Here is a 25,383-nt window from a genome sequence, read left to right as displayed (position 1 = left end):
TTCTTCTCTACTTCTAGCTGAGTACTTTCCTGAGTGGCTCTGTTCCTAGGTGTGGATGCTTTGAAGGCTTAGCCAAGCTTAGTCTTTCTCAGCCTCCCTCATCCCTGGCTGAGTGGGAGTGTCTTCTGTAGAGAGCTCCATCCCACAGCTTCTGGAAACTGCTCCCCACCGCCTGGGCTCTGGACACAGATGGACCCTCATGGCCACGATGACAGACTCTGAGTTTTGGGTGTCATCCCTGCTGATGACAGCTTGGAGGTTTCCGGAGGGGAGGAGCCTTTGTCATCGGGATGCCTGTGTCTGTGATGGGAGCAGAGTTTTGGGGTCTTGGTGTGGATCACAGGCTTGTCAAATTCAAGTTACCAGGGTTAGCTAGCTAGCTTTCTGCCCACTGTGACATAATGCCAGACATGGCTCAAGGGAGAAGGAATCGTTTGCTCTCAAGGTTTCAGTCCATAATGGCAAAGAAGAGTGTTGTATTGAGCAGTTTAGTTTGGGGAGAGAAGTAGAGAGGGAGAATGATCATCCTGTGCCAGCAGCTTCCTCCTTGACTCTTTCATTCCATCTGAGCCCTGGCCTATGGGATAGTGCTGACCACATTTGAGGTGTGTATGGGGTTCTTGTCTCTCAGTCCTCTCTGGAAGCACCTTCCAGTTGAAGCCCAGAAGTGTGCCTTAAAACCCTGCTGGGTGCTGCAAAATCCAGGCAAGCTCCAATGAAGGCTTCCATACCCCATCAGTCTGCAGAGCTCCCTTCCCCCCAAGTCCCTTCCTGTTTCACCCACCCTTACCCACACCTACCTGGAAGATGGAGGCAGGAAAGATGGAGGGAAGAGGGCCCAGTCTCCCCTGGGAACTGATTGAAAGAGGAGAGGTCAGGAAGAGAGCATGGTTGTCCAGAGAGCGAGGTTGTCACGCCTGCAGCATCCAAGGTGTCTAGTGAGGCCTGATCCGATTCAAAGGGGAGAGGGGAAGGGAGTGGTAAGGAGGCCCCAGGAGGGTGGTCAGGGCCCAGGCACTTTGGGGAAGGAGAAGCATTCCTTGCACAGGGTTAGCTTGAAGAGTTCCCTTCTTTTGAACCACATTTTGGTTTTCACTCTGTGTCATCTGGATTATTAACTTCCTGGGTGAGAGGGAGGGCCTGCAGGCTTAGCCTCTGTAGGGAGCCTTGTGTTCCTGTGAGACATATGAGTGTTCACCCCCACAGTGTAGCCAGTGGTTCTGGTGCCCTTCTGGGGGGGGGGTAGAGCACATCCTGGCTTGCCCCACCTCCCAGCTGGGAAGAGAGTTGATCCCTGAGTCATTTCTACATCATTAGGTCAAGGGCACATTAGAGGGAAGGAACTCAACAGTGGTATGATAGGTTTGGCGCAATGCCTGGCCCAGCCTGGTGATCATCTGGTGCTGTTTGTTGTTGGAGAAGGTAAAAATGCCACCTGGCATTTAAGCACTGATTGTGAATGACACTGCAGTGTGGGAGCCCTGGGAAATGGTAAAGGAGGAACATTATAGCCTGGTCCTTTCTTCTGCCCTATTGGAGAAACCCAGCCATCTCTGGTGTGCTCCCTCCACAGGTGGACTCCCTCCACAGAGGACATGAAGACACTAATAAGGGTACTAGGGGGCAAGCCCTGACCCTGGCAGACCTGGGATACAAAGAAAATATTGCCTCCCCAGTGTTTACTGGACTGGCCACTCAGCCTTCCAGCTCTGTACAGGAGAAAGTTGGCTGGGCCCTGCCTGGAGGCATTGGGCTCATCCCCAGCTGTTGGCACCTCATGTGGAAGATGTGTGTGTAGCTGAGGGAGCGTGCAGGAAGTATTCATGTTAAACCATTCAGACATAATCAAATCCCTACGCTCCTCAGATCATCCCCTACCCATCTTCTCAGTCTGTTCCCTAACAGGAGTAGTGGATGGGCTGGCTGGAACTGTTCCCTGGGAACCTGGCATCACACAGCCTCAACTGTCTCATCATCAGGGCCTGCTGGTGCCACAGTGGTCCTGGGGGCAGCTTGGGAAGCCTCAAGGTGCTGTTGGTGACTGTCGGATGGTGTTGGACAGTCCTGTTGCAGTCAGTCCCAGCCTTGTGTGCCTCAGTTTCTCATCTGTGGTCAGCTAGCCAGTGCAGAGGTTGGTGTGTGTGTGTGTGTGTGTGTGTGTGTGTGTGTGTGTGTGTGTACGTACATGTCTGATACTAGGGTAGCTAGAGTCTACTCTAGCTGGGAAGATGCAAGGCTGTTGTGCCTGTAGCTGGAAGACATGGGTGGGTGTTTTGTGGATATCTAATCATTTGTTTATCAGCTCCTGAGCCCCTGCAATGGACTGGGCATTATCCAGGGTATTTGGGCCTTAGAGGGATCGTGCTCTGGGGACTGTCTGGCCAGCTTGTTACCCAAGATCACCTATTTATCTACTCCAAAGAGCCCCAAATTTGATCCATTCCAGCAAACTAGACCTATTAAATAGTAATGATGCTGTTTTAAATGGTTTTGGAATGAGCATGGCATAAATAAAGCAAGACATTAATTCATTTTCCCATTTTTTATTGATCAAAGTCATCCCTGGCTGCCAGTCATAGCTCTGATGAGCAGGATGCAGGGCCCTGGGGAGGTACAGTGTCATACCAGCAAGAAGCAAAGATACTGAGAGCAGAGCTGTCTTAGCTCCACTTGCTGAAATATTCTGCAGAGACTGCCAAGGTCCCTGGGTGTTCCCCCGAGCCTTCCTACAGAGCAGGACAGTTGCATATGGTGGTCCCACCTCTCAGAGGCCTTGAGGCTTTGAAAGAGTGCCATTCTGTGTGTGTGTGTCTGTGTGTGTGTGTGTGTGTGTGTGTGTGTGTGTGTGTGTGTGTGTGTGGGCAGAACTGTGCCCTTCCTGGGTGTGCCCTTCACGTTCCTCCTGGGCCTGTGCAGTGTGGGGCTGGTCTCTGTCAGACCCTTGAGTGCAAAAGAGAAACATTGGGAACTGGTGAGTAGAGAACCTGACTCTGCCCCCAGGGTTTCTGGCTAGTTGTTGTCTTCCCTCCACTCCCTGAGTGGCTACTCACAGGAGTTGAGGCTTGATTAGGATTTGGTAGAGGCAACAGGCTTAACTCTACCAGGGTGGATGAGGGGTGGCAAGGAAGGTCCTGACCCATGCCTGGTGCAGCCTAGTATTAGTCTTAGGTACAGCTCTCAAGGCCCTGATAAGGTTGTGGGCCTTGTCCACTCCAATCTTCTTCTTTTTAAAATTTACTTAACTTTATTGTTTGCGCATTGGTGTTTTGCCATAGGTGTTGGATACTCTGGAACTGGAATTAGAGACAGTTGTGGGTACTGGGAATTGAACCTGGTTCCTCTGGAAGAGCAGTCAATGTTCTTAACCATTGGGCCATCTCTCCAACACCCCAATCTTCTTTCAGAGCCCTTTTGTGCCTGCTCAGGAAGTAGCCTATACCCCTATACCAGCTGTTGCTTATCTTGAACAAAATGGTACTGTGGAAGGGGCAGATTTGTGCTCATTTTACAGACTGGAAAACTGAGGCATGAAGAGGTTGAGTGACCAATAAGTGGAAGTAGGCTTTGGGCACACTCTACCAGTTAGGCCAGGCTATCACCACCAGGCATACCTTTTACCAGTCTATGCCAGAATATGACTGAATCCTGGGGTTTGGGAAAGGTGGGACAAGGAAGTAAAAGGGAGTGTTGAGAGCTCTGTATGTTGAGGAGCTGGAGGCATGAGGAGAAGGTGTGGGGGAGTGATGAGGAAAGCCCAAGTCTTGCACTGTGGAGTCCTGTGTCGTCCGTGGCCCCTACATCCCCAATTGGCATTCCTGGAGCTTAGCTGGCCAGGGAGCACCAGGCAGGGACAGGCCTAGGTCCAGATCTCAAGTCATCTCTCCTTTCTCACATGTCTTAAATTTTTGCATCTGCAAATGGGGCTGAAAATAAAGGCCCCTTGTCAGGATGGATTAAAGCATATGAAGGCCCCAGGTCTCAGACTGTGGAAGTTATACACCTGTTAGTTGGTTATTATGCAAAATAGTTTAAATAATCTCACTGGCCAGTACTGGGTCTGTGTCAGTAGAAGGGTTCAGGGTACTCTTAGTACCTCTATGTTACCTGCTATGGACATAATTTCCCTGGAAGGAATGGTCTCTTTAAAAAAAAAAACTTTATGTTATTCTTCTGTCCTGAAGCCTGCATGGGATAACTTAACAGTAACAACAATCTGGCTTTGGAGAACAAGATGTCTCAGATGTACGGCCAGCTGTGTGCAATCCTGGCTAGTGAGCTTGGACAGTCCAGGAGGGGGCTTGGAACCTTGATTTTCTTATCACTGTAGTAACTTGGGACTGCACTGAGCAGCTCAGTGGGGCTCTGGTCCAGTGCCTGTAGTTCTGGAAAACTTTGTACAGTGGGGCTTTTGTGGCATTCATGAGAGTCAGCCATGGAGACTCCCAGAGGTCAGAGCTGAAAAGGACTGGACCTCTGGGCTGGACCCTTGCTGTAGAGATGTGTGGCTCAAGAGCCCAGAGTCAGGTTTGTGTTAGTCAAAGGGCAGTCCTGGGCACTCTGCTATCCTTTCATGGCTGCATAGGGCGGGTTGGCTGACTGGCAGAGATGTCATAGAGACCCACCCTCCTGGGAAGCACAGAGCAACCCCCATCTTTAGTGATACAGGACTATGCTGCTGCTGTGGCTACATGCCCTGGCCCTGGGCTGCCTATGACAGACTGCTGGAGCTGCTTGGTATGTGAGATAGAGGGATGGGCTATGCACCAGATCCAGATCTTACAGGTGCATGGTGGCATCCTATCATGAAGTTATTGCAGAAACCTGAGATGTGGCCCTTCATCCCCAGTGATCAGTGCCCAGACCACATGTGTTCAGACCACATACTCCAGGTTTGGGGCCAGTGTTTTAATTTACTTCTCTGTCTCTGTGATAGAATACCTCAACAAGAGCAGTTTAGGGAGAAAGAGTTTATCTGGCTTCCAGTTTCCAATGTTGGGAAGTCAAGGCAGCAGGGACTGCTACTTTACAGTCAAGAACAGAGAGAAATGAATGCTTGTATTACTTCCCAGCCTACTTTATCCAGACCAGTGAGTGGTGACACCCACAATTAACTTAATCAAGACACTTTCTTACAGACATGTCGGCAGGCTAGCTTGATCTAGCCCAGTGGTCCTCAACCTTCCTGACACTGTGAACCTTTAACATAGTTCCTCATGCTATGGTGACCCCCAACTGTAAAATTATTTTTGTTGCTACTTCGTAGTTTTATTCCTGTTATGAATTGTAATGTAAATGTTTTCCGATGGCCTTAGGTGACCTCTGTTTGACCCCAAAGGGGTTGTGACCCACAGGTTGAGAACCACTGATCTAGACACTCCCCAGGTTGATTTTTGACAGTTGAAACTAAACACGACTTCAGTTAGCTGTGTGGCCTCAGGCAGATGAACACCGCCCACCCCCAGTCTGGTTCTGTTTTTATGTCCACATCTCAGTGCTGAGCATGGAACATCCACATAGAATGTGCTCTGCAGGGCAGGCCTGTCCTTCTCACTCTGGCAGCATGCGGTGAGAGCCCTGCAAAGGTGGTGGGGTCCACAGTCTTTAGGCTGCTGCCCCTGATGGGTCTCTCCTTCAGGCTGGAGAGGGCCGCTTTATCATGGCTGGTTGGTTTCAAAGCCCCACAGAGAAGGGTCTGTGGTGAGGCCACTTGAGCTGGGCCTGAAAACTCCCCTGGTGGCTCACAGATGCGCCCCCCCCCCCCAGCCCCCGACAGATGACAGTGAGCAGCACTCAGGCTCTTGTCCCGTTGAGCCTGGGGAGGTGTGTGGGTTGGAGACTGTCCTTCCTGGTGCTAATATGATTTCAGCCTGATTAGATATGCTGGGAGCTGGTGAGCATCCATGTTTGCAGCACAATCTACTGTGGGTCATCCACCACCAAGGTTCCACTTCTTGGGATTGTTTGCCCAAGAGGTGGAGCCCAAGGAGGGTCAAGGACAACAGGAGGTGCGCCTGTGCTCTGCCTGAGTGTTTTAAACAAACATAGAGGCCTGCTGCTTGCCACTCACAAGGGCACTCAGCAGACTTCATCTGAACTTGTTGCTTTGGGACACTGTGAGGCCTCGAAGGACGAGCCAGGTCAATGAGAAATGCTGTGTACCTCTGATGCAATCAGGATGGGTCAGCCATCAGGTGTTCCGTGGCTGCAAGTGCCAACCCCATCAGCCTGGCCAAGGACGGGGAGGTCTACCCCATGCTGTCATTCGCATGGCCTCACTCATCTTTACTCACTCAGGCTGTGTCCTGTACGGAGACAGGCTGCAGAAGCCTCAGCCCCCTCTTTCTCTCACCTCCAACCTTCAGGACTGCCTAGAATCTGACCCAGTCTCTGCAGGTGTAGGAGTGAATGGCTCCAACTGGCGGGTGGGGGAAGACGGGATCTGAGCCGCATAAACAGCTGCCCACTGTCCTGCCTCCATGGGAAGGGAAAGAGGCCTACAGCCAGCATAGTCCTGTCTTTCCCAGTCAGATATTCCTCCCCACACCCCTGCCACCCTGGGCCTCAGTTTCCCTAATTGTAGTAAGAGAGAGGGAGTTAAGGATATTGTTGGCAGGCATGGACAGCAGGTGACCCTGTGCCCTGTAGAACCCCTTCATCTCAAGGGTTCATCTGAAGCAGATAGTGGACTTGCTTTATAGCCCATGATTCCGCCTGCTTGTGTTCCAAAGTCCTTAGCTTACTGTGTCAGTTCTCTTTTGTGTTAGATAAGATGGTTCATAGGACAATGGCAGTGATTAAGGACATAAGTGAATGGGTCTCAGTAAGCTTTGCACGAAGGGAGGCAGGGTGGTGTGCACACTTTGTGGAGATCCTCATGTTACTGTGCAAGATCTTTGTCCTTGTCTGTGAAGACAGCCCTTGCCTGTGTGGCTGTTTTCCAGGGGTGGGGCTCTTGAAGGTTAGGTTACCCAAGTGGCCACTGGTGGGGGCGGTGATAGGGTGGGTCTAAGCTGAGACGGGGCCACTGGACAAGGGGTACTGGCCTGTGCTGAGCCCTGAAAGGAAGCCTGGCCTCGCTGGCCATGATTATGGTTGGGTCCTGTGTAATTAACTCCAAAATGGGAGGCTAGGGAGGAATTAAAATAAACGTTTAGTGGAAATTAGAGAGGAGATGAGGGCAAAAAATAGTTGAGCCAGGCTGGAAGCTCAGACAGGAGGAATGCCAGGGGCTGTAGGGAATAGTGCCTCCCCTTGCCCCAGTTTCCAGGCTGAGCTGTGTGTGTGCATTGTTGCTTCTTCCAGTTGCCTTAACTGCGCTTGCTGCTGACTTGTGGCTTATGGTAGCAGAAATGTGGCCCTTTGCTGTCAGAGGCCAGAGGCTGGGGACAGAGTCTGAGTGTGATGATATTCTCTTGGGCTTCTGAGGGAGACTGTACCCCAGGCCCCTCTTCCAGGCTTTGGTGGCTGCTGGTAATACTTGGGTTGCTGACTTGCAGCAGCCCTATTCTAGTCCATCTCTTCCTGCATCTATTATCACGTGGCCTCTGCCTTTGGGTCACACTGTCTCCATACCTTTTTAAATCTTTTAATTGTGATATATAAACATTTGTCATTGTAACTGGTCCCCCCCCCCCTTGTTTTGAGTTAGGATCTTGCTGTATAGCCTAGGCCAGCCTGGAGTATGTTATCTTCCCACCTCAGCCTCCCAGGTGCTGGGACTACTACTAGAGTGGGTCTACCTTCCCCATTTCCAAGCATCAAGCTTGGTACTTTAAGCACCTCTCTCTCTCTCTCTCTCTCTCTCTCTCTCTCTCTCTCTCTCTCTCTCTCTCTCTCTCTCTCTGTGTGTGTGTGTGTGTGTGTGTGGTGTGTCTCTATCTACCACCAGAATGGCTCTTGTCCAGACTGCCACCACTCACACAAACCTTCCTCCCCTAAATGCCTTTTGTCTAGACTCGGAGAACGTCGTGGGAATGGAATCCTCTAGACTGGGTGCTCTTCAGCACCTTCAGGTTATAGGAGACGGAAGTGGAGTTCTTCATGCCCAGTGGTTCTCAGCCGTGCATGACCTCTAGATTTAACTGAACTAAAATAAAAATGGGAAATTCAGCTACTCATTTGAACATTTTAAATATTTGTTGGGTACATGTGTCTAGTGGCATAGACTTGTATGGGACAGAATATATAAAGGACATTGTTATGAAGGACATTGTCATTGTAGAATCAGTTCTAGGTTAATGGAAACGAAAATGATGTGACAGCAATATCCAGTGTGGTCCTGGGTTGGACCCTCTGCCATTTTTCTCCTCTTCCTTCCCCTCCCTCCTTACATCCTTCCCTTTTTGTTTTCTATAAAGGCCATGTTGCGTACTTTATGTAGTATAATGTGCAGATTGGGCGGCATCTGTTAATTTCTTGACTTGACTGTGCTGTGAACATGTAGGATGATGTCATTGTTCTAGGAAATGTATGCTCCAGTGTTTAGGGATAAAGCATACTGTGGCACAATTCACCCCAAATGATGTTTAGAAGAAAACATTTAGAGTGAGATGTGAGATGGAGATGGACAGGCAGATGGACGGACGGACGGACAGACGGACACACATACATACAGGGAGACAGACAAGACAGACAGGCAAAGACAGAGAGTTGTGTGACACAGGAATCAGGCCAGCGTCATCTATGAATGGTGACATCTCAGCCAGGGTGGTGGGTAGTGACCCAAGGCAGAGGTAGTGGTGGCACAGGACAAGGGAGGGTCTCTCAGGGGAGGTGGTGGTATAGGACAGGGGCTCTCAGCACAGCTTGGCTTCTGTTTCCTCTGAGCTTAGTTAGCTCTGGTGTATTCTGTTTGGCCTGGGCCTGTTATATCAGAATCCGTTTGTTTGTCTAAACTGCTGATGAGCCAGGGACAGGTTTCTTGAAGTTCACTTAAGATTGGCAGTTGGTCCTGTAGGGATGGATATTGATTTGCCTTTAGTCCTAGATTGTATTGGGCTGTGGGTGCTAGGTTCTTGCCACTTGAGTACTGTGTTCAGCTGTGTTAGATACTGAATGGCTTCTGCATACTGTTTGCCCCCTGCATGCTATCAGAGGACAATCTCTACCTAGCAAGTACCTCAGGAGCTCGGGCCACTGTTTGTCATCTCTCAGACAAGGTTTAAACCATGAACCCGGTGTTCCAAAGGATGTGCTGGGGCCTCCCACCTCTGCCTTTTGGTTTCTTTAAATTTTTAAAAATTATTTCCAAGTTGGTTTTTTTTTTTTTTTTTTTTTTTTTTTTAACAGGCAGTTCCTGGCTGTCCTGGAACTCACTCTGGCCTCAGACTCACAGAGATCCACCTGTTTCTGCCTCCTGAGTGCTGGGATCAAAGGCATGGGTCACCACTGTCTGGCTATGTCCTAATTTTAAAGTGTAATAGCTCTGTGTGTGTGTGTGTGTGTGTGTGTGTGTGTGTGCATACAATTCCCACAAAGGCCAGAAGAGGAAGTTGGATCCCACTGGAACTAGAGTCACAGCTGTGTGAACTTGATCTGGGTGCTGGGAACTGAACCCAGTCCTTTTCAAGAGCAGCACATGCTCTCAATTCTTGAGCCATCTCTCCAGTCCCTCCTGTCAGTTTCTTTACAGCAGATACTCCACAAGAACTAGAAGTTGACTGTCTTGTCACCCCTCCCATACAAGTCAGGGTCAGAACTGGCCTGGAGCTTGGTGGTTGAGACGTTGCCAAAGAGGAAGGACCCTGACTTTGGTTTGGGAGTTGCAGCCTTTTGTTCCTACAGTCTCCTGCTGTGTCCAGCATAGCTTCTTTCCAAGGTCTTAGTTGTCAGTGGCACAGTTCTGTTACTGGCTTTGGCTCCTGTGACATGATAGGTGTGTGTTGCAAGGAGTTGTGGGTATGCATTGGGATGCACAGGGTTACGCCAGGGCAGGGTGTGGGTCAGCCGGCTTAGATCTGGTATCATCTGTCACCTGCAACCAACATGAATAGAAGACAGCTGCCTCACTCTGGGAGTACTTAGGCTGCAGTGGTTCTGAGCTGCGGCCCACCTCCCCAGCCTGGAACAGGGATTTCTCCTGCTGCCAGGCTGCCTATTCCCTCTGTCTGCGTGGACACGCAAGGCAGGACCTTAAGCTGCTGTGACTGATGTTTTCTGAGATGCTGTCCCCTTACTGATGCCTCTCTCTCTGTCTCTCTAGTTCCTGTGTTTGAAGAATATTCGCACCTTCCTCAAAGTCTGCCATGACAAATTTGGACTAAGGAACAGTGAGCTGTTTGACCCCTTTGACCTCTTTGATGTCCGAGACTTCGGGAAGGTGAGTGGGCTCCTTGACACATTTGCACTGGGACCTGTGAGCAGCACAGGCTGGCCGACTGCCAACCTCATGTCCATTGTGGTGTGTCATGGATGGCAAGGTGCTGAAACTGGGTTTGTGTGACAGGGTGGAGCAGGAGGGTGGATCCTCCTTCTCAGTCCGGGGAACCACCCACATCTAAATCTGGGGGAATGCCATGAAAGCTGAGTGTGCTGTGCCACCCACCCTTCCCCCTCTCCCCATGAGGTAGAGGAACCTAAGGCCAGGCAGATGCAAAGGCCATGAAGACCGTGACTCATTTTTGTCTTCCTGCTGAGCATGGGTATGGAATATCGGGGGTCAGGTGCCACCAAACATATTGGTAACTCAGTTTTTATTTTTTTGTTTTTCCCCAAAACAGGGTTTCTCTGTGTAACAGCCCAGGCTTGCTGGCCTCAAACTCACAGAGATTTGCATGCCTCTGCCTCCTGTAAGACAAAGTCTGATGTAGCTCAGGTTAGCCTTATACTTCATATGTAGCTGAGGATGATCTTGAATTTCTGATCTTCCTGGTCCACTTTTGGGTTCTCAGGGCCTCATACATGTTAGCTCAGTGCCCTAACAACTGAGTCATGCCTCCAGCCCTCTGTCACTCCTTCTAGGTAGGATCATGACTGTCATGTCTTTCAGTTGGGGGACTGACAGTTAAGTGCAGACCTGTAATCTAGCTCGTCTCCTCAAGCCTGCCCGTCCTCCCACAGCTGGCTTGGCCTCCAAGCCAGCTGCTTCTGCCTGCTGTTGGAAGAGGCAGAAGCAGAGGACCATCTTTAGGAACTGGGTGTTTGAGGAAACGGCCCACAAGTCCAGGATGTGAATGGGAGAACAAACTCCCCAGGTGTAAATGTTGAGATCTGTTCTTCAAGGAGCTTCCCTGTGTTGTGGTGTTCAGAGCCAGTTTAGTGCTCAGGACTAGACTTCTCCTTTTGAGAGTCTGTTTCTGTGAGCATCCAGGTTTTTTTTTTTTTTTTTTTTTTTTTTTTGAGACATGATTTCTCTGTATTGCTTTGGAGCCTGTCCTAGAACTTGCTCTGTAGACCAGGCTGGCCTCGAACTCACAAATCACAGAGATCCACTTGCCTCTCTGACTCCCAAGTGCTGGGACTAAAGGTGTGTGCTACCAATGCCCTGTTGAGCATCCAGCTTTTAGAGGTTTCTTTTGGTTATAAAAGCATATAGAGGCCATTGCAGCTCTGACTCAAGGGGGACAAACCAGGTCTCTAGTTACCAGCAGAATTTGGCTCCATGGTTGTGATTTTTGTATGTCTGTCAAGCATGCAAGATGCAAGAATAAAGGGATCGTAGAGGCTTGTATTAAGGTTCCAGAAAGGCCAAGGCCAGGTAGTGTGTAGTAAGGCTTCTGTGTGATAGATGGAGGTCTTGGCTTCAGGGCAGGTACGGGGAGTTTGATGCAATATCATGTATATACAGAATTGTGCTTTCTTTTGCTTGGTATATGGATGATGCCTTGCTGGTGCCCTGGCCTATGAATGGCTTCTCAGTCTGATAGGCCTATTTGGGACTCTCTATTGGTCTTGTCCCTAGAAATGGTTGAGATGAATTTGCCATAGCACTCTGAATAGGAGCTGATGGCCTAGATACACACACACACACACACACACACACACACACACACACACACACAGAATAACCTGAATAACCATATAGAGAAAAAAGACGAGGAAATCTTACCCAACCCATGTTTGTTTCAGCAGCACAGCCCTGGAGTATTCTGTGTATAATTTCATATAATTTCATTTTGATTCTAATTTGCTATGGCGGAATGCATGATGTAAGACACATAAATCTGGATTAAGCTCTCATCATCTGATCAGCCAACTGTGTGGTCAAGCTGTTTATGAAGAAGGGTTGCCCTTGCCATTGTCAGCAGTTTTGACAAGACAGCTCTGACCCTGCAGTGAGTGTGGTGTGCCTGCTGCATGTGGGGGTGGAGGGGCGTTGCCAGGGGATTTTCATCTTGGCCTCTAGTCTTGTCTCCCCGGCATTGCCCCAGCATATGCTTATAGGGAATGGGAGTGGATTGTGGACTTGGACCTTGAGTCATAGGGTGGGGTGCTAGGGCTGGAGGTGACCCTGCTATGCAGACCCTGTAGCCAAGCTGAGGGGTGGAGTCCAGCCTCATGCTTTGTTCTGTAGGAGCTCATATGGCCAACTGGCCCACTTTTTATTGTTGCTGCTTCAGTCCTGAGGGTGGGCTGGGTGGATCAGGGCCCCCTGCACCACTGCTGGGTAAATGCATACCTAACTCAGTGCCTCTAGACCAGCTGTTCTCAACCTTCCTAATGCTGCAACCCTTAATAAGGTTCCTTGTATTATGGTGACCCCCCCAACCATAAAAGTATTTTAGTTGCTACTTCATTACTGTAATTTTGCTGCTGTTATGAATTGTAATGTAAATATTTGTGTTTTCTGATGGTCTTAGGTGACTGCTATGAAAATATTGTTTGGACCCAAAAGGGTCCAGACCCACACATTGAGAATTATTGTTCCAGACCTTAATGCATGAGGCTGTGAGAGGTAGAGGAATAGAGAGAGGAGGGTAGAGTGTGAATTGGGAGTGGGAAATGTCCATTAGGCCTGGCCATTGTAATGTCCCCTCAGATAGAAATTGGTGCTGCTATCACTCATTGTCTGACCAACCCAGATTGTCACAGGGAGGCATCTACGTCTCCCTTTGCAGCTTTCAATTATTTTGTTTGTAAAAGACAGAATACTTGCACCTTTGAAGAATAGACCCTGGTAGATAAGCTCGGGAGCTCTGGGACCCAGCAGGGTGGGGTGGGTGTGTCTCTGTTCTATAATCATCAGGATGCAACCTTGCAGATTCTCCAAGCCCTCTTTGTAGATAGCAGGGGGCACTGCTTTGAAGGTCTGTCCAGAAGAGTATGAAGCTTGGTGCCTGCTCTGCCCCTGCAGCCATCTGTGGTCCCAAGGCTCTGGCTCTACATGGAGCTGACCTGATGTCTCCTGCACCTACCTTTGGGGCCTTCTCTCATCCAAGTTCTGCTGGAGTTAGGCTGGCCATGGTGAGAGAGAGCAGAACTCTGTGTGTTCACTTGTTTGAGACCTGACTCTTACATAATCTTGCTCTCTTAAACCTTTGGGAAGATCATGGCTGGTTCTTGAGGCATCGCTTGAAGGATTCAGCAAAGAAATGAATTCTTAGGTTCTTGTCATTTTTAGTGTAAGTGTTTTCTTCCTGCTCTTGGTCCTTCACCCTCCCAGTTCCAGCAAGTACTGAGGGATCCAGAATTTAGTTCCGGAAGTGTCTTTTTGGCAGCCTTCCCTGGTGTTTTTCCAAAGAGTTACATTAAAGATAATAGGTTTTAGTTCAGATTAGTCCTGTCCTGGAGATTGCCAAGGGTGACTGTACTGCATGGCAGCCAGGCTTTGGCCGCTGGCTCTGTGAGGTGCCTGCCCACTTAGTGATACAGTCGGCTGGCCTTGTCCCTGTCTTTTTTCATTTTCGAGTGTCCTGTCTGGGCCATTATATGTTCATTTGCTGGGGTCCACCGTGGACACTCCTTAGGTGGCCGGCCACCCCTGGCTTTCTGGGAATTTTGAACAAAGAAAAACCCTTTGAAAATTTGGAGGGGACCCTGAAGAGGATTCTGTTTGCTTTCTTCTAAGATTTCAGCGCCGAGACATTACAGCTCACCTGGCTAGTAGCAGCGCTGCTTCCCCTCTGTGATTTGGGCACTGTGTTTACGTCAGCCCTCCTCTGTGCTGCTATGTCTCTTCCTTCTTTCATACTGTAGAACAGGAAGTTGAGGCTCCCAGAGAATGGCCAGCCTCCTGCTTAATAAGGTCAATGGCTGGGTTTTTTTTTTTTTTTTTTTTGGATTTCCAACTTGGCACTGGGAGGTCCAGCTCCATTGCCTGCTGAGCTATGATGTTCCCAACCCTTCCTTCTACATCTGTCCAGCCACTGCTGTGCCATCTTCTGGGTGCAGGAGGATCGTAGCCAGGCTTGCATTGTAGAGAGCCCTGGGCAGTGCTGGAGCCGGGAACAGAGAGAGACAAGACCTGTTGCTGTTAATATCTTTATCTGTGATTGTAGTCACTATTTTTGAGCATTTTAACATGCCTTCTTAGGCTGAGGTGAAGGTCACAAGGTCTCAAAAGATAAAGTGTGTCCTTTGAAGGATCAGGAAGCAGGGAAAGGAGGGAGGAAGGCAGGTGAGAGAGACAGAGGAAGTGGAAGGGTGGTAGGGTGTTTTCCCTTAGGTCTAACTGAGGTGCCTATTTTAACGTATCAAAGTCAGCTATGGCCACCAGTCTCTCCCAGCTCACCTGTTACAGAGTCATCGTGGCTGTCATACCCCCACCCTGTGCCCCCCATACCATAAACTTCTCCAGCCCTGAGCATTGCTTCCCTTCCCCAACTTCTAGTCCCTATATAACTCAGCCATTTTGGCTACATGGCCTCTTGATCTCTTGGTTCCCAGGTGTTCTTGTTCTCCAGCCACTCCCCTCCCCCGCCCCAGTCTGGACCCTTCTAGAGGCCTCTGGCCGTGCTCGCCCTCATATCTACAATAAACCTTCTCCTTGACCATACCTGGGAGCAGTCATGTCCTCATTTTTCATTCTGTTTCCTAAAGCAGTGTAGGAGGCTGTAGTCCTTGCCTGCAGGAGGGAAGCTAGGTCCACTGTGTACTTCTGGTCGACCTTCCCCTGCTTCTGCTGGCTCACGCTGCCAGGGAGTCCCTTAGACCCCACCCATCACTGGAAGGCCTTTTAGGGTTTTCGAGACAGGGTTTCTGTAGTGATATATTATTTATGATTTATTAAAGCTTGCCGGTGGATTCAGAAAAGCTAAGCAGCCGGCCACTAGCTCTCACCTCTAGCTCATCCTGAAAGGACCAAGTCTCAAACTGCTGCCTCTTCCCAAGGTGGCTGGAGAACGAGTACCTCTCTGAGACCTGGCTTCTGTCTTGTACACTTCCCTAATGGTGGGATTAAAGGTGTCAGCTATGATTCTCTTTCAGACTGATTCACTCTTGTGTAGATATGGGTGGCCTTGGACTCACAGAGATCCGCTACCTCTTAATCCTGAGTCCTAATTAAAGGTGTGTACCACTATAGCCAAGCTTCTGGCTGCTGGGATTAAAGGTGTATGCCTGGCTTCTATAGCTTGTGGCTGACTTTGCTTTCTGAATCCTCAGTCAAGCTTTAATAAATCATAAATACTACAGGTTTCTCTGTGTAGCTCTGGCTGTCCTGGAACTCACTTTGTAGACCAGACAGGTTTCAAATTTAGAGATCCACCTGCCTCTGCCTCTGTACCCTCCCACCCACCTGGGCTTTTTTTTTTTTTTTTTTTTTTTTTTTTACCCCCTGAAAGGTTTTCCAAGCCTCCCCTGGGTTCTCCTCTTAGCTGTTTACTGTCCTCCGTGCCTCCTCAGACCCTGGCTGTGCTAAGTGAGGCTTGCCCTGATGCTACAGTTGACATCCTGGCCTCTGTTCCTGCTTTCTTTCTTCCTGGCAGTGTCCTAAGTGCATGCTCACTCACTCTGTCCGCATCTCAATGGGCGTTGAGTACCGGAGTTCCTCTCAGGAAACTGCATACCAGAACCTCGGTTCGTCTGTATGTGTGTGTGTTGTATGACTGGGGCCTGAGTCTCTGGTGGGGTTGTCTTGCAAGAGCATAGAGCCCTCGCTGTTCCAGGAGGTCTAGTCTCACTAGGGACAGGATTGTTCCCTTGGTAGAGCTTCAGTTTCCAGAGTGATATCTCTAGACTACTCATGCATGTCCTCTCACTTTCATGGAGGTCATGGCTGGTATCTGCCTGTCACTGGTACCATACATATGCTGAGTCCTTTCCATTCAGGACTGCCTGTATCCCACAGGAATCTAAAGGAATGGGAAGTGAGGAGGCCAGAAAGTTGCGTGGAAGCCAGGAGGTGGTTTGGGGGCTGTGAGGCAGTGAGGAGGCCAGGGGCCAATGTGGAAGCTGGCCAGCTGCCTGGGGAGTAGCAGTCATCATGCCTCTGTCTCAAGGGAGGGTGCTGACAGTGGATCTTTGGGAATGCAGGACACCGTATAATGCCTGTGACTTTGCTGATGGCAGCCATGCAGGCTGGACACGTCTCCACAGCTATGGATTTTTAGCTTTGCCCACTGAGGCTGGAAGTAGGGTGATGGAGCCCTGTTGATTTGCTGCAGACCCGCCTTTCTGGTGTGGCACATTTTGCCTAAAGGTAGAGTTCTGAAGAAGTTCAAAGTAGGGTGAAAGCTTGGACTCTTTATAGCCAAGGATGTCGCCTCCGGGTTTCAGCTGGGGTGGTGGTGGTGGTGGGGGGTGCGAAAGGGCGCAGTTGGGTCACTGGTGGAGCTGACTGTGCTGTGGTGATGGATGCAGAGTTTACCTGCAGGCCTCTCTCTCCTCTGTCCACCACCCTCCAGTGGTTTATGGGCCCCAAGCTTATTCCCTTGGCACTCGATGCCTCTCTTGCTTCTGATCCCAAGTAATCATCGCTAGTTTATCTAGCACTTTCCACAGAGTCCACAGTACAGCAAGCCCTGCATCTGACAGCTAGCTGTAGCCGACACAGAAGGAAGCAAGCTTGCTTCTTCCAGCCATTTATTTTGTCCCCTGTAATTGCCATGGCCCCTTGCGATGATCTACCTCCTCCTACAGACATCTGTTGCCATTGTCCTCTGAACTTGATGTGGGATGGGGGTGGGCAGAGAGTTGTGTTTGCTGGAATTTCCAGCAGCTGGGTAAAGTAGGCCTGCTGAGAGTTTTTGAATAAAAGGGTTCTGAAGCAGACCCTAGATGTCACTGGGCTTGATAGTGGCTGCCTCCCATGTTGCCGCTGTAGTGTTGCAGTCTGTGAAATGGGTGTAAGGATCTCTCTCCCCTAGGAACTGCTGGAGGAAGAGACCAGATGGGGCAGTTGCGTGTCTTCCTGTGGCATGTCCTCTAAGTTGGTAGCTCTTGGGAGTCACGCTGGGATTGTACGAATGCTAACCAAGTGAGCAGGCTGTGACCCTTGGCAGTGGGCAGGGATACCCATAGCCTGTTCCAGCTGCCTGGAGTGCTGGTCTTCTCCAGCCTCTGATGTCATACTGCACCTGCAATCCTGCCTTGCTTACTGTCAAGTGCGTGGAAGGATAATCTCTATAACTTTGGTATCTGTGTGTATGGACGGTTCTCCAGCCCCATCTAGTCAGAGATGAAAGTAGCAGTAACCATGAGTACTGGTCAGACACTCCTGATCTCCACACCCAGGCTTCAAGCCTCCTTGCTCATTTCCCCCCTAATATTTGTTCAGGAAATTTGCTGAGTGGGCTTCATGCTCTCCTGAGGTACTCTGCTGCTGGCTGATGACTCTCACCAGTCCCTGCTGTGCCAAGTTCATTTGCACGCCTTGGCTTAATGCTGTCTGGGAGGTATTTGGGCCTTTTTGCAGCATCCATTCCGTACTAATTACTTATTAAAATGCAGCCGCCATGGAGCTGAGCAGCCTCAGGGCTCCCGGCAGAGTCCTGGCAGGGACTGCTGGCAAGTGCTTTCCAGGTCCTGCCTGGAAGGATTTCCTCCACACCTCTGCTAGTGGGTGTCAGTCCACCCTTTCAGGGGAACTTGATGATCAGACATGCTGAGTTGTATGTATGTAGAAACACACATGCATGCACATGCACACACACACACACACACACACACACACACACACACACACACATATGCACCCTGTCTGCCTCTGGCTTTTAACTGCCAATGGGAACATTGTATCTCTAATAGTCCTGGGGATGGAACCCAGGGCCTTGTGCATACTGGGCAGGTGCTCTACTCTTGACTGCACCCAGCTCTGAGGCTTCTACTTTGCCTCCTCTTCCAGGCTGAAACTGCTTGCTTCTTGCCTGCTGGGAAAGGAGGTGAGGTAGAAGACCCTCTTGCATTAGTAGCTGAGACCCTGCTGTCAACACTAGCCTTGTGAAGGGCTGTGTGTGGGCCCTCTGGGCTTGCTGGAGAATGGGCAAGGTTTGAGGCTGTTATTGATGAGGAGCAGGACTCTGTTTTGGAGGTCATGGTGATGAGTTCGATGCTCGTACCCTCTTGGGGATTATGACTCTTGGCCTCTGAGGAGTGATGAGGGCAGCAAGCCTCTAGAAACAGAGGGAAGGGCTTGTGAGGGAAGGGTCTGTGTTAGACAGATAACCAAACCGGTATGCTGGAGTACAGGTGTGTGGCACAGGCAGGTCCTGTGAACCTAGGCCTCATGGATGACCCGGTACTGCTTATTGGGAAAGACTCCTTCCTCCATGGAGCAGGATTGGGCAGGAGTACCTTCTGAGCTGTGGGAACTTGAGTGGCCTACTACCTTCTCCTAGGCTTTTTGATGTGCTTGTCTGTAAAGGGAGAAGCTTGATTGATAACCCTGATTAATCCTAATAGACTGGAACACTCAGTCATGGTCACTGAGGCTCAGCTATTGAAGCGTGGCCTGTGCCTTATGTTCATTCTTGTGGGTGAGCTAGTCTCCTGCTAGTGTTTATTTGTAGGGTGGGCCCTCAGGCAAGCCCTTGTGGTTGAGAGTCATCCCCTCTGCTAGGAGCAGGCTCATATGCTGGATGTTTGCAGCACATCTGGTGTGTATGGAGTTAGGCTGAGAAAACCCAGATTGTTGGGAACTTACATGTTTAGTGACCAGGTCTAGTGACTGGGTTTCCTGGTCTTCCTGGTGTGGGATGAGGTAGGCACTGCATGGAGGATGGGCCTCTTTGTTGTGTTCTCTGCTCAGTTCAGCTTGTGCTGGGGCACACATCCTCAACTGTTGGAAAGGCAGAACCCAGGACCATTGCATAGTAGTGGGGCAGACCATTGCAGCAGTGGCACAGATAGCTAAGGTGTTTGTAGAGGGCTTCCTAGCAGAATTTCTGGTTTTGATGGGTGGGGTGGAAAACCCAGAGCTGCATATACAATGAACAGGAGACTTGGGGGCGGGGGGGGGGGGGGGATATACAGGCTCAGCAGGTGGTCAGCTCCACCAAGGTTAGGAATGGCAGGGCAGGACAGGGTTGGGCGGAGCTTGACTGAAACTTGGGCTTTGTCTTGTGATTTTCGGAGGATGATTCTGCTCTGCAAAGCTACAGGCTAGGTCATCAGGGTTTAGTATGACACTCCAGAAAGCATGTGTGAGACCCTGCACAGTGCCAGGGTACTGGGAGGCAACAGCTCTACCTGGGCTTCCTTCCTGCTCACTCAGGATTTGGCCCTGAGGAAGCAGGAGCCCACCCCGAGCAAACAGCCAGGGACAGCCTCTAGGTGTGCTGTAGCTATTGCGTGTGGCTGGCTGTGTGCTCATTACTGCTTTCTTTGTACCTCAGTTTCTCAGTGTAGTTGGCAGGGCCACCCTTTCTGTCCTGTGCATCCATTAAGCAACATGTCTCTGTCATTTCTTGCCTTGGTATCTTTCTACCCAGCTAGTTCCCACCTGGGGATGAGGAGCCTGGTTTTTCTTCATTCATCCCGTGGCAACTGGTGCAAGTCTTTTTCTTTTTGGTTTTTGTCCACAGTTAATTAAGCTTTAATTGGCTAATTGTTTCTCCCCAGTGCCCCAAGCATTAATTGTGTTTGGTGAAGCTTGACAGTTTGATGTTTGTGGCAGAAAAATCTGAATGAGACTAGGAAGGAGAACGGGGGAAGAAAAAAAAAAAAAAAAAAAAAAAAAAAAGAAGCGAAGTGTAAGTGGCTCCTGGTGGTGGTGTCATTTCTGGTCACCTTGGAAGACCTTTCTCAGGATGTAAGGTCAGGAGTCTGCTGCCAGTTTATGGCCAGACAATGGCAGGCTCAGCTATGAGGTCAGGCCTTCAGAGAAGAGGCAGCTTCTCTGAACTCATGAGGTGTGTGCTGTGAACTTGGAACAGAGATACCTGCAGTGTTGTGGAACACTGTGTCCCCCATCTCTGGATGTGGGGCACTGTGCCTGATTTCCTGAAGTTGGGGTAATACGGGGGAACTTGCTTATCCCCTGAAGCTGGGGTGATGTGGGGAACCGTGCTAAAAGTCTGCAGTTGGGATGATGTGGGGTTCCATGCCCAGTCTCTGTATTTGGGGTGATATGGGACACTGTACCCAATCCCTGGTAATGAGAAGTATGAGACCCCCGGGCCCTTTCTGCCCGGGCATTTTCTCAGACGTGGTTCCCTCTTCTCAGATATGTCTAGGTTTTTGTCAGGTTGACAAAACCCAACCAGCAGAGACTGGTGAGCACTCCTGGCTGCGCTTAGCCAGAGGCACACATTGCACTGCCAGCTGCCCCCATGTAGAGTCAACTCATGTCCTTGTGAGTGAGCACTTGTGGACCGAGCTTGGCAAGAGCTTGGCAAGTCACTTGAGACATCTTGTGCTTATTCAGGCCTGGAGCCTAGTGGGGGGAGCTATAGGCACTTGTGGGGATGTGGTAGGGCTAGTTTTGGTATTGGAACCCAGGATGCTGAAGGATGGTGGCCTGATGCAAAGGAGCATCTAAAAACAGGGCTGCTTCTTGTAGGAGGGTGGTGGTTGGTATGGCTCAGTGGCTATATGAACATGGCTAAACTGGGTGATACGCTCATAGGAAAGAAAACTCTGAGCAGGGAGATTGGGGTCACCCTTGTTCATGTTGGCTGCAGGGAAGAACCATCTTTAGCCATGGCTGAGCTATGACTATTACAGGCTCTGCTTGGCCTCCTAGCCATGGTAGTCCTCCAGAGTCATCTATGGAAGAGGCTACCATGCCTGTGGTATCAGTGACATCCTCATGTAGTCAGCTAATGCCAGCTGCTGCGCCCTGTGAGACTGTATTGAGGTATGTGAGTTTCCATGTCTCCTTAGAGGAGCAAATGGTTATAGGATGCTCCTCCTTGGTTTCCCTCCTAATCCCTCAGGCTGAGGTTATCGGGCAGGTGCCTCTTTCTCAGTGTTATCCCACAGTAAGGGCTGAGCTCTGGGATGGAGTCTGAGGCTATAGTCTTCAGGTGTTTGTTGAGAATATGTGACTAGGGACCTGACCTTGTGACCTGAGGGCAAACCCATCCATTTATTCTCCCATCCCTGATGGAGTCCTACAGAGAGGATGGGTGTCGAGGATACAGCCTTCCCTGCTCCCTGATGTCTCAGACTCCAGGGCTTGGCTATGTAGGTCTTTTCATGTCCACAGGGTTGAGGGCAGAGGTTGGGAAGACATACTGAGTTGTATCCTTACCTTTGTCTTCTCCAGGGTTACTTTTAGAAGCCCCCCTTCCTCCTCTTGGGGCTGTACATTTCCAAAGATTACACATATTAAGCCAAGACATTGTTAAATAATTAGTTTTCTCACTTTTTAATTAATCAAAGGCTAATTATGAGCTTTATGTATAATTAGAGTTTCTGACAACCCCCCTCCCCATGGCTGTGCCTCATGGAGAGGGCCAGGAAGGGTGGGCACAGATTAGACTTTGGGGTGGGTGTGACTAGGGTATGTGGAGTCCCTGGAACCTTCAGGGACCCTCAGATCAGCCCCTTTTACTCTCAAAGGTGGGCACCTGTGTGGCTGGTGCTGCAGAGGGAGCCCAAGCATTGGGGTACAGTCTGGAGCCCAGTTGGGCCTTTGTGTTTCAGCGGGGTGAAGTTGGGGGACTTCTAGAAAGGCTGGCCAGGCACTCAGAGGGTAGGTATCTGCATAGACCTCTGGCTGGCTGGCTAGGTGGATGGAAAGGACCCTGGGTACCTCTATCTAGTGACCAAAGTCTGTGTGTCATTGATTACTTCTGTATCCTGGTTCCCCAGGCAGCCAGCCCAGTGCTATCTCCTGAGAAGATAACTAGATGTTTCAGTCTATGATGGGATGTAGGTGCCAGAGTGGTGAGACAGCCCTTAGGGGTTTGCTAAGTAGTGCTAGGCAGTGGGGCGCCAGGCCTGCTTGGTGGCCTGCTGTGGGCTGGAAGCTGAGCCAGCTCTCTATACTGGTCTGTGCCTGGAGGTTTGTCCTCAGGTAGTCTTAGCTGGGGTGATAAAACAAGGCTCTGCTTAGTTTGTACTAGCAGATCCCTGCCTGGCCTTCCCTGCTATTTCTTATCTGTGGAGCAGCTAGTAGAGTCACCTTTGCTCAACCTGGCTTGATGGGTATCTGCCAGTCCCTGTTCTGCTTGGGGTGAAGGCTGAACAGGCCTTTGGCCTGCTGACTTAGGATTTGGCAAAGAGGGGAGCTGGCACTTCTGGGCTGGGCAGGGACAGTGGGACGCTGGCCTGGTTTGTGCAGTGTAAGGCTGCAGGATTGTTGGTCTCTGAGTAAAGGGCTAACTGGCAGGTGGGAGAGGCATCTGCTTGCCCACCCTGGGAGGCCATAGCATATGTCTGTCTGGGTTTGCTTTGCTCACCTGGAGCACACCCTGTCCCTCTGGTTCCTACGCTGCTTCCAGCTTGTGTTCCTCACTGACCCAAGACGGAAGTATTTTATCTGGCAGGAAAAAATGTCCAAGTGCTCTTTCTCCCTCCTAACACAAGCAGAAGAGTCCTAATCCTGGTATCTTCCCTCACTGACTGTATAGCTCTTGCTTCATGGCTTAGAAAGAAAGGGAATTGGCAGTTTCCCTGACCACTGGGGACAGCTGGGCTCAATATGCCTGGGTTTCTGGAGCCCTTCATCTTGGGTACCAGGGGTAGCCTTGGTAAGCCCAGCAAATCCCATCTAGCTAGACCCTGGACAGGGTGAGCTCCACAATCAGTGCATCACTGCTCTTGAGTGCCTGTCTCACAACAGTGTTCTGGAAATGAGCTTTGGGAGGGCACACAGAACAGCACAGGGGCAGGTTTTGACCCTTCAGTAAACAGCAACAGCGTGGGAACCCAGTGAGGGTGGTTCACGAGGTGCTGTGGACTGACTGAAGGCATGTTATGAGCCAGTCTGGCCTGGAGAGAGTAGAGAGCATGAAGCCTTGAAAGTGACTTGAATTAAACATGTGCCTTGGACATAAACTTCCTGGGAAAAATGTCACTGTCCCTCCTCCCCCCCCCCATTTATTTTGTTGTTATTATTTTTTTTCATGTGTGTGTCTGTATTCGTGCAGGTATTCAAGGAAGCTAGAAGAGGGTGACAGATTCCCAAGAGCTAGAGTTAGGTTGTGAGCTGCCAGATGGGGGTGCTGGGAATAGAACTCAGATCCTGTGCAAGAGCAGCAAGTGCTCTTACCCATCTCTCCAACCCTCTTGCTGCCTGTGTTTGCGATAGGGTTTCATGGAGCCCAGGCTAGCCTGGATTTGAGAATGCAGACTGTCTTTGAACTCATTGACCCCTGCTTCAGCCTCCCAAATGCTGGGATTGGGAGTAGGTTCCATGCGGCCTGGTTTGCCAGCCTGTTTCCCTGTCTATAATGGCAATAACAAGGACTCAGACTTGGAGGCCCGAGAGGAGTGAAGTAGAACCACGGCGAGCAGGGTGAGGACTGCCGCTGTCCCCATAGCAGGTGGGGCTCAGGAATTTGTGTTATTCTGCTACCAACTCTCATTTACGTGCTTTAGAGGGTTAACACACCCTTTGTTAAGGCTCTGACTTGGGTTCTGGAATGTTCCTGGTGGTGCTCTGAGCTGTAGTAGCAACTGGGCATGTACGAAAAGAGCCCAGAAGCCCACCACTTACTGTGCCCTCTGCTGTCTTCTCTAGCTGCCTCAGTATAACCATGCTCCATGGCAAGGACGATTTCCCGTTGGTGTCCTAATGGTCTCCATATTAATTTGTTGGGAGAACCCACCCCCTTTGAAGGCCTTTCAAGTGGAAAAGGAGAGATGTCCTAATACCGTGGGCCAATCATTAGGGGAAAGCAAATTAAATCATGTTTAATAGTGTTGAGTCCCCATCGCTCTGGAAATGGAATTGGTGAAGCGGGGAAATGAGAGATTGCTGATGCCCTTCGAGGAAGGCTTGGAAGGAGAAGAGGAGTAGTGTACATGGTAGCCAGGGGCTAGCCTGCAGCTAGGGCTGGGCACTGCAAGTCCCTGCTTTGCTGAAGTGAGCATGGCGTAGTGGATGGGTGCAGATGGTACCCTGCATTTTCATGAGGTTGTATGCATGCCTTCCCCATCCTGGCTTCCCCCATCCTGGCTTCTTCTATAGCCAGATGCCAATCTAGGGCAGATCGCTCCTCTCCTGAGCCAAGGTTCTTCCATAAGCAAAGAGGAGGTGATATTTATGTGGTGGGGCACGGAGAGGGGAGTCAGAGAAGAGGAGGCATAGAGGCCATTGTACTGTCCCAGCCTGGACTGAGTCTATAGGCATGGATGTCGCCTCTTTACTTCTTTGGTACGTTGAGAGGGACAAGTGTGCTGTTTTCAAGTTGCTAACACTGCCTTGGAGATTATGTGTCTTGACAACTTAAAGTGATAAAGTGACAGCCCCATCTCTTGTAAACATCAAAAGCCCTTCTAGCAGGAAAAAAACCAAACCAAAACAAAAAACAAACCAAAACAGTGTTCTTTTTTTTCTCGTGGTGTGCTTCTGGCTCTCTGGTAGGTCATAAGAAATATTTAGCTTGAAAGTATGCCTTAGACCAAGGAGGACCTCACTGAGATTAGGGACATGCTGCTGGCCAATAAGGTGCCGGCTGCTGCCCGTGCTGGTGCCATTGCCCCATGTGAGGTGACTGTGCCGTCCCAGAACACTGGCCTGGGGCCAGAGAAGACCTCTTTCTTCCAGGCTCTAGGCATCACCACGAAGGTCTCCAGGGGCACCATTGAAATTCTCAGTGACGTGCAGCTGATAAAAACTGGAGACAAAGTGGGGGCCAGCGAAGCCACTCTGCTGAACATGCTGAACATCCCCCCCCTTCTCCTTCGGGCTCATCATCCAGTAGGTGTTTGAGCATTTACAACCCCAAAGTGCTTGACATCACAGAGCACACTCTGCACTCGCCTTCCTAGAGGGTGTCTGAATGTTGCCAGTGTTTGTCTGCAGATTGGTTACCCGGCTGTTGCCTCAGTGTCACACGCTATCATCAGAGGATATGGGATTTGGTCTCTTTGACTGATCCCTCAAAGCAACCAACT

At 50.2% G+C, this 25,383-nt stretch overlaps 1 protein-coding gene across 1 annotated transcript in view; it reads left to right on the top strand.

Annotated features, from left to right (window-relative positions):
* The window catches only part of Vav2 (vav guanine nucleotide exchange factor 2), a 163,879-nt gene that overhangs the window by 27,578 nt on the left and 110,918 nt on the right, over positions 1–25,383 (top strand). Inside the window, exon 2 of the mRNA XM_051184960.1 lies at positions 10,202–10,318. Within this exon, the coding sequence (XP_051040917.1) occupies positions 10,202–10,318 (117 nt within the window). The remainder of the gene's footprint in view (positions 1–10,201; positions 10,319–25,383) is intronic.

This window comes from Phodopus roborovskii, unplaced genomic scaffold (genome assembly GCF_943737965.1).
Source record: "Phodopus roborovskii unplaced genomic scaffold, PHOROB, whole genome shotgun sequence".
In the NCBI taxonomy this organism is placed as follows: domain Eukaryota; kingdom Metazoa; phylum Chordata; class Mammalia; order Rodentia; family Cricetidae; genus Phodopus; species Phodopus roborovskii.
Note: the sequence above shows the minus strand (reverse complement) of the source record. Positions and strands in the feature narration are given on the sequence as shown.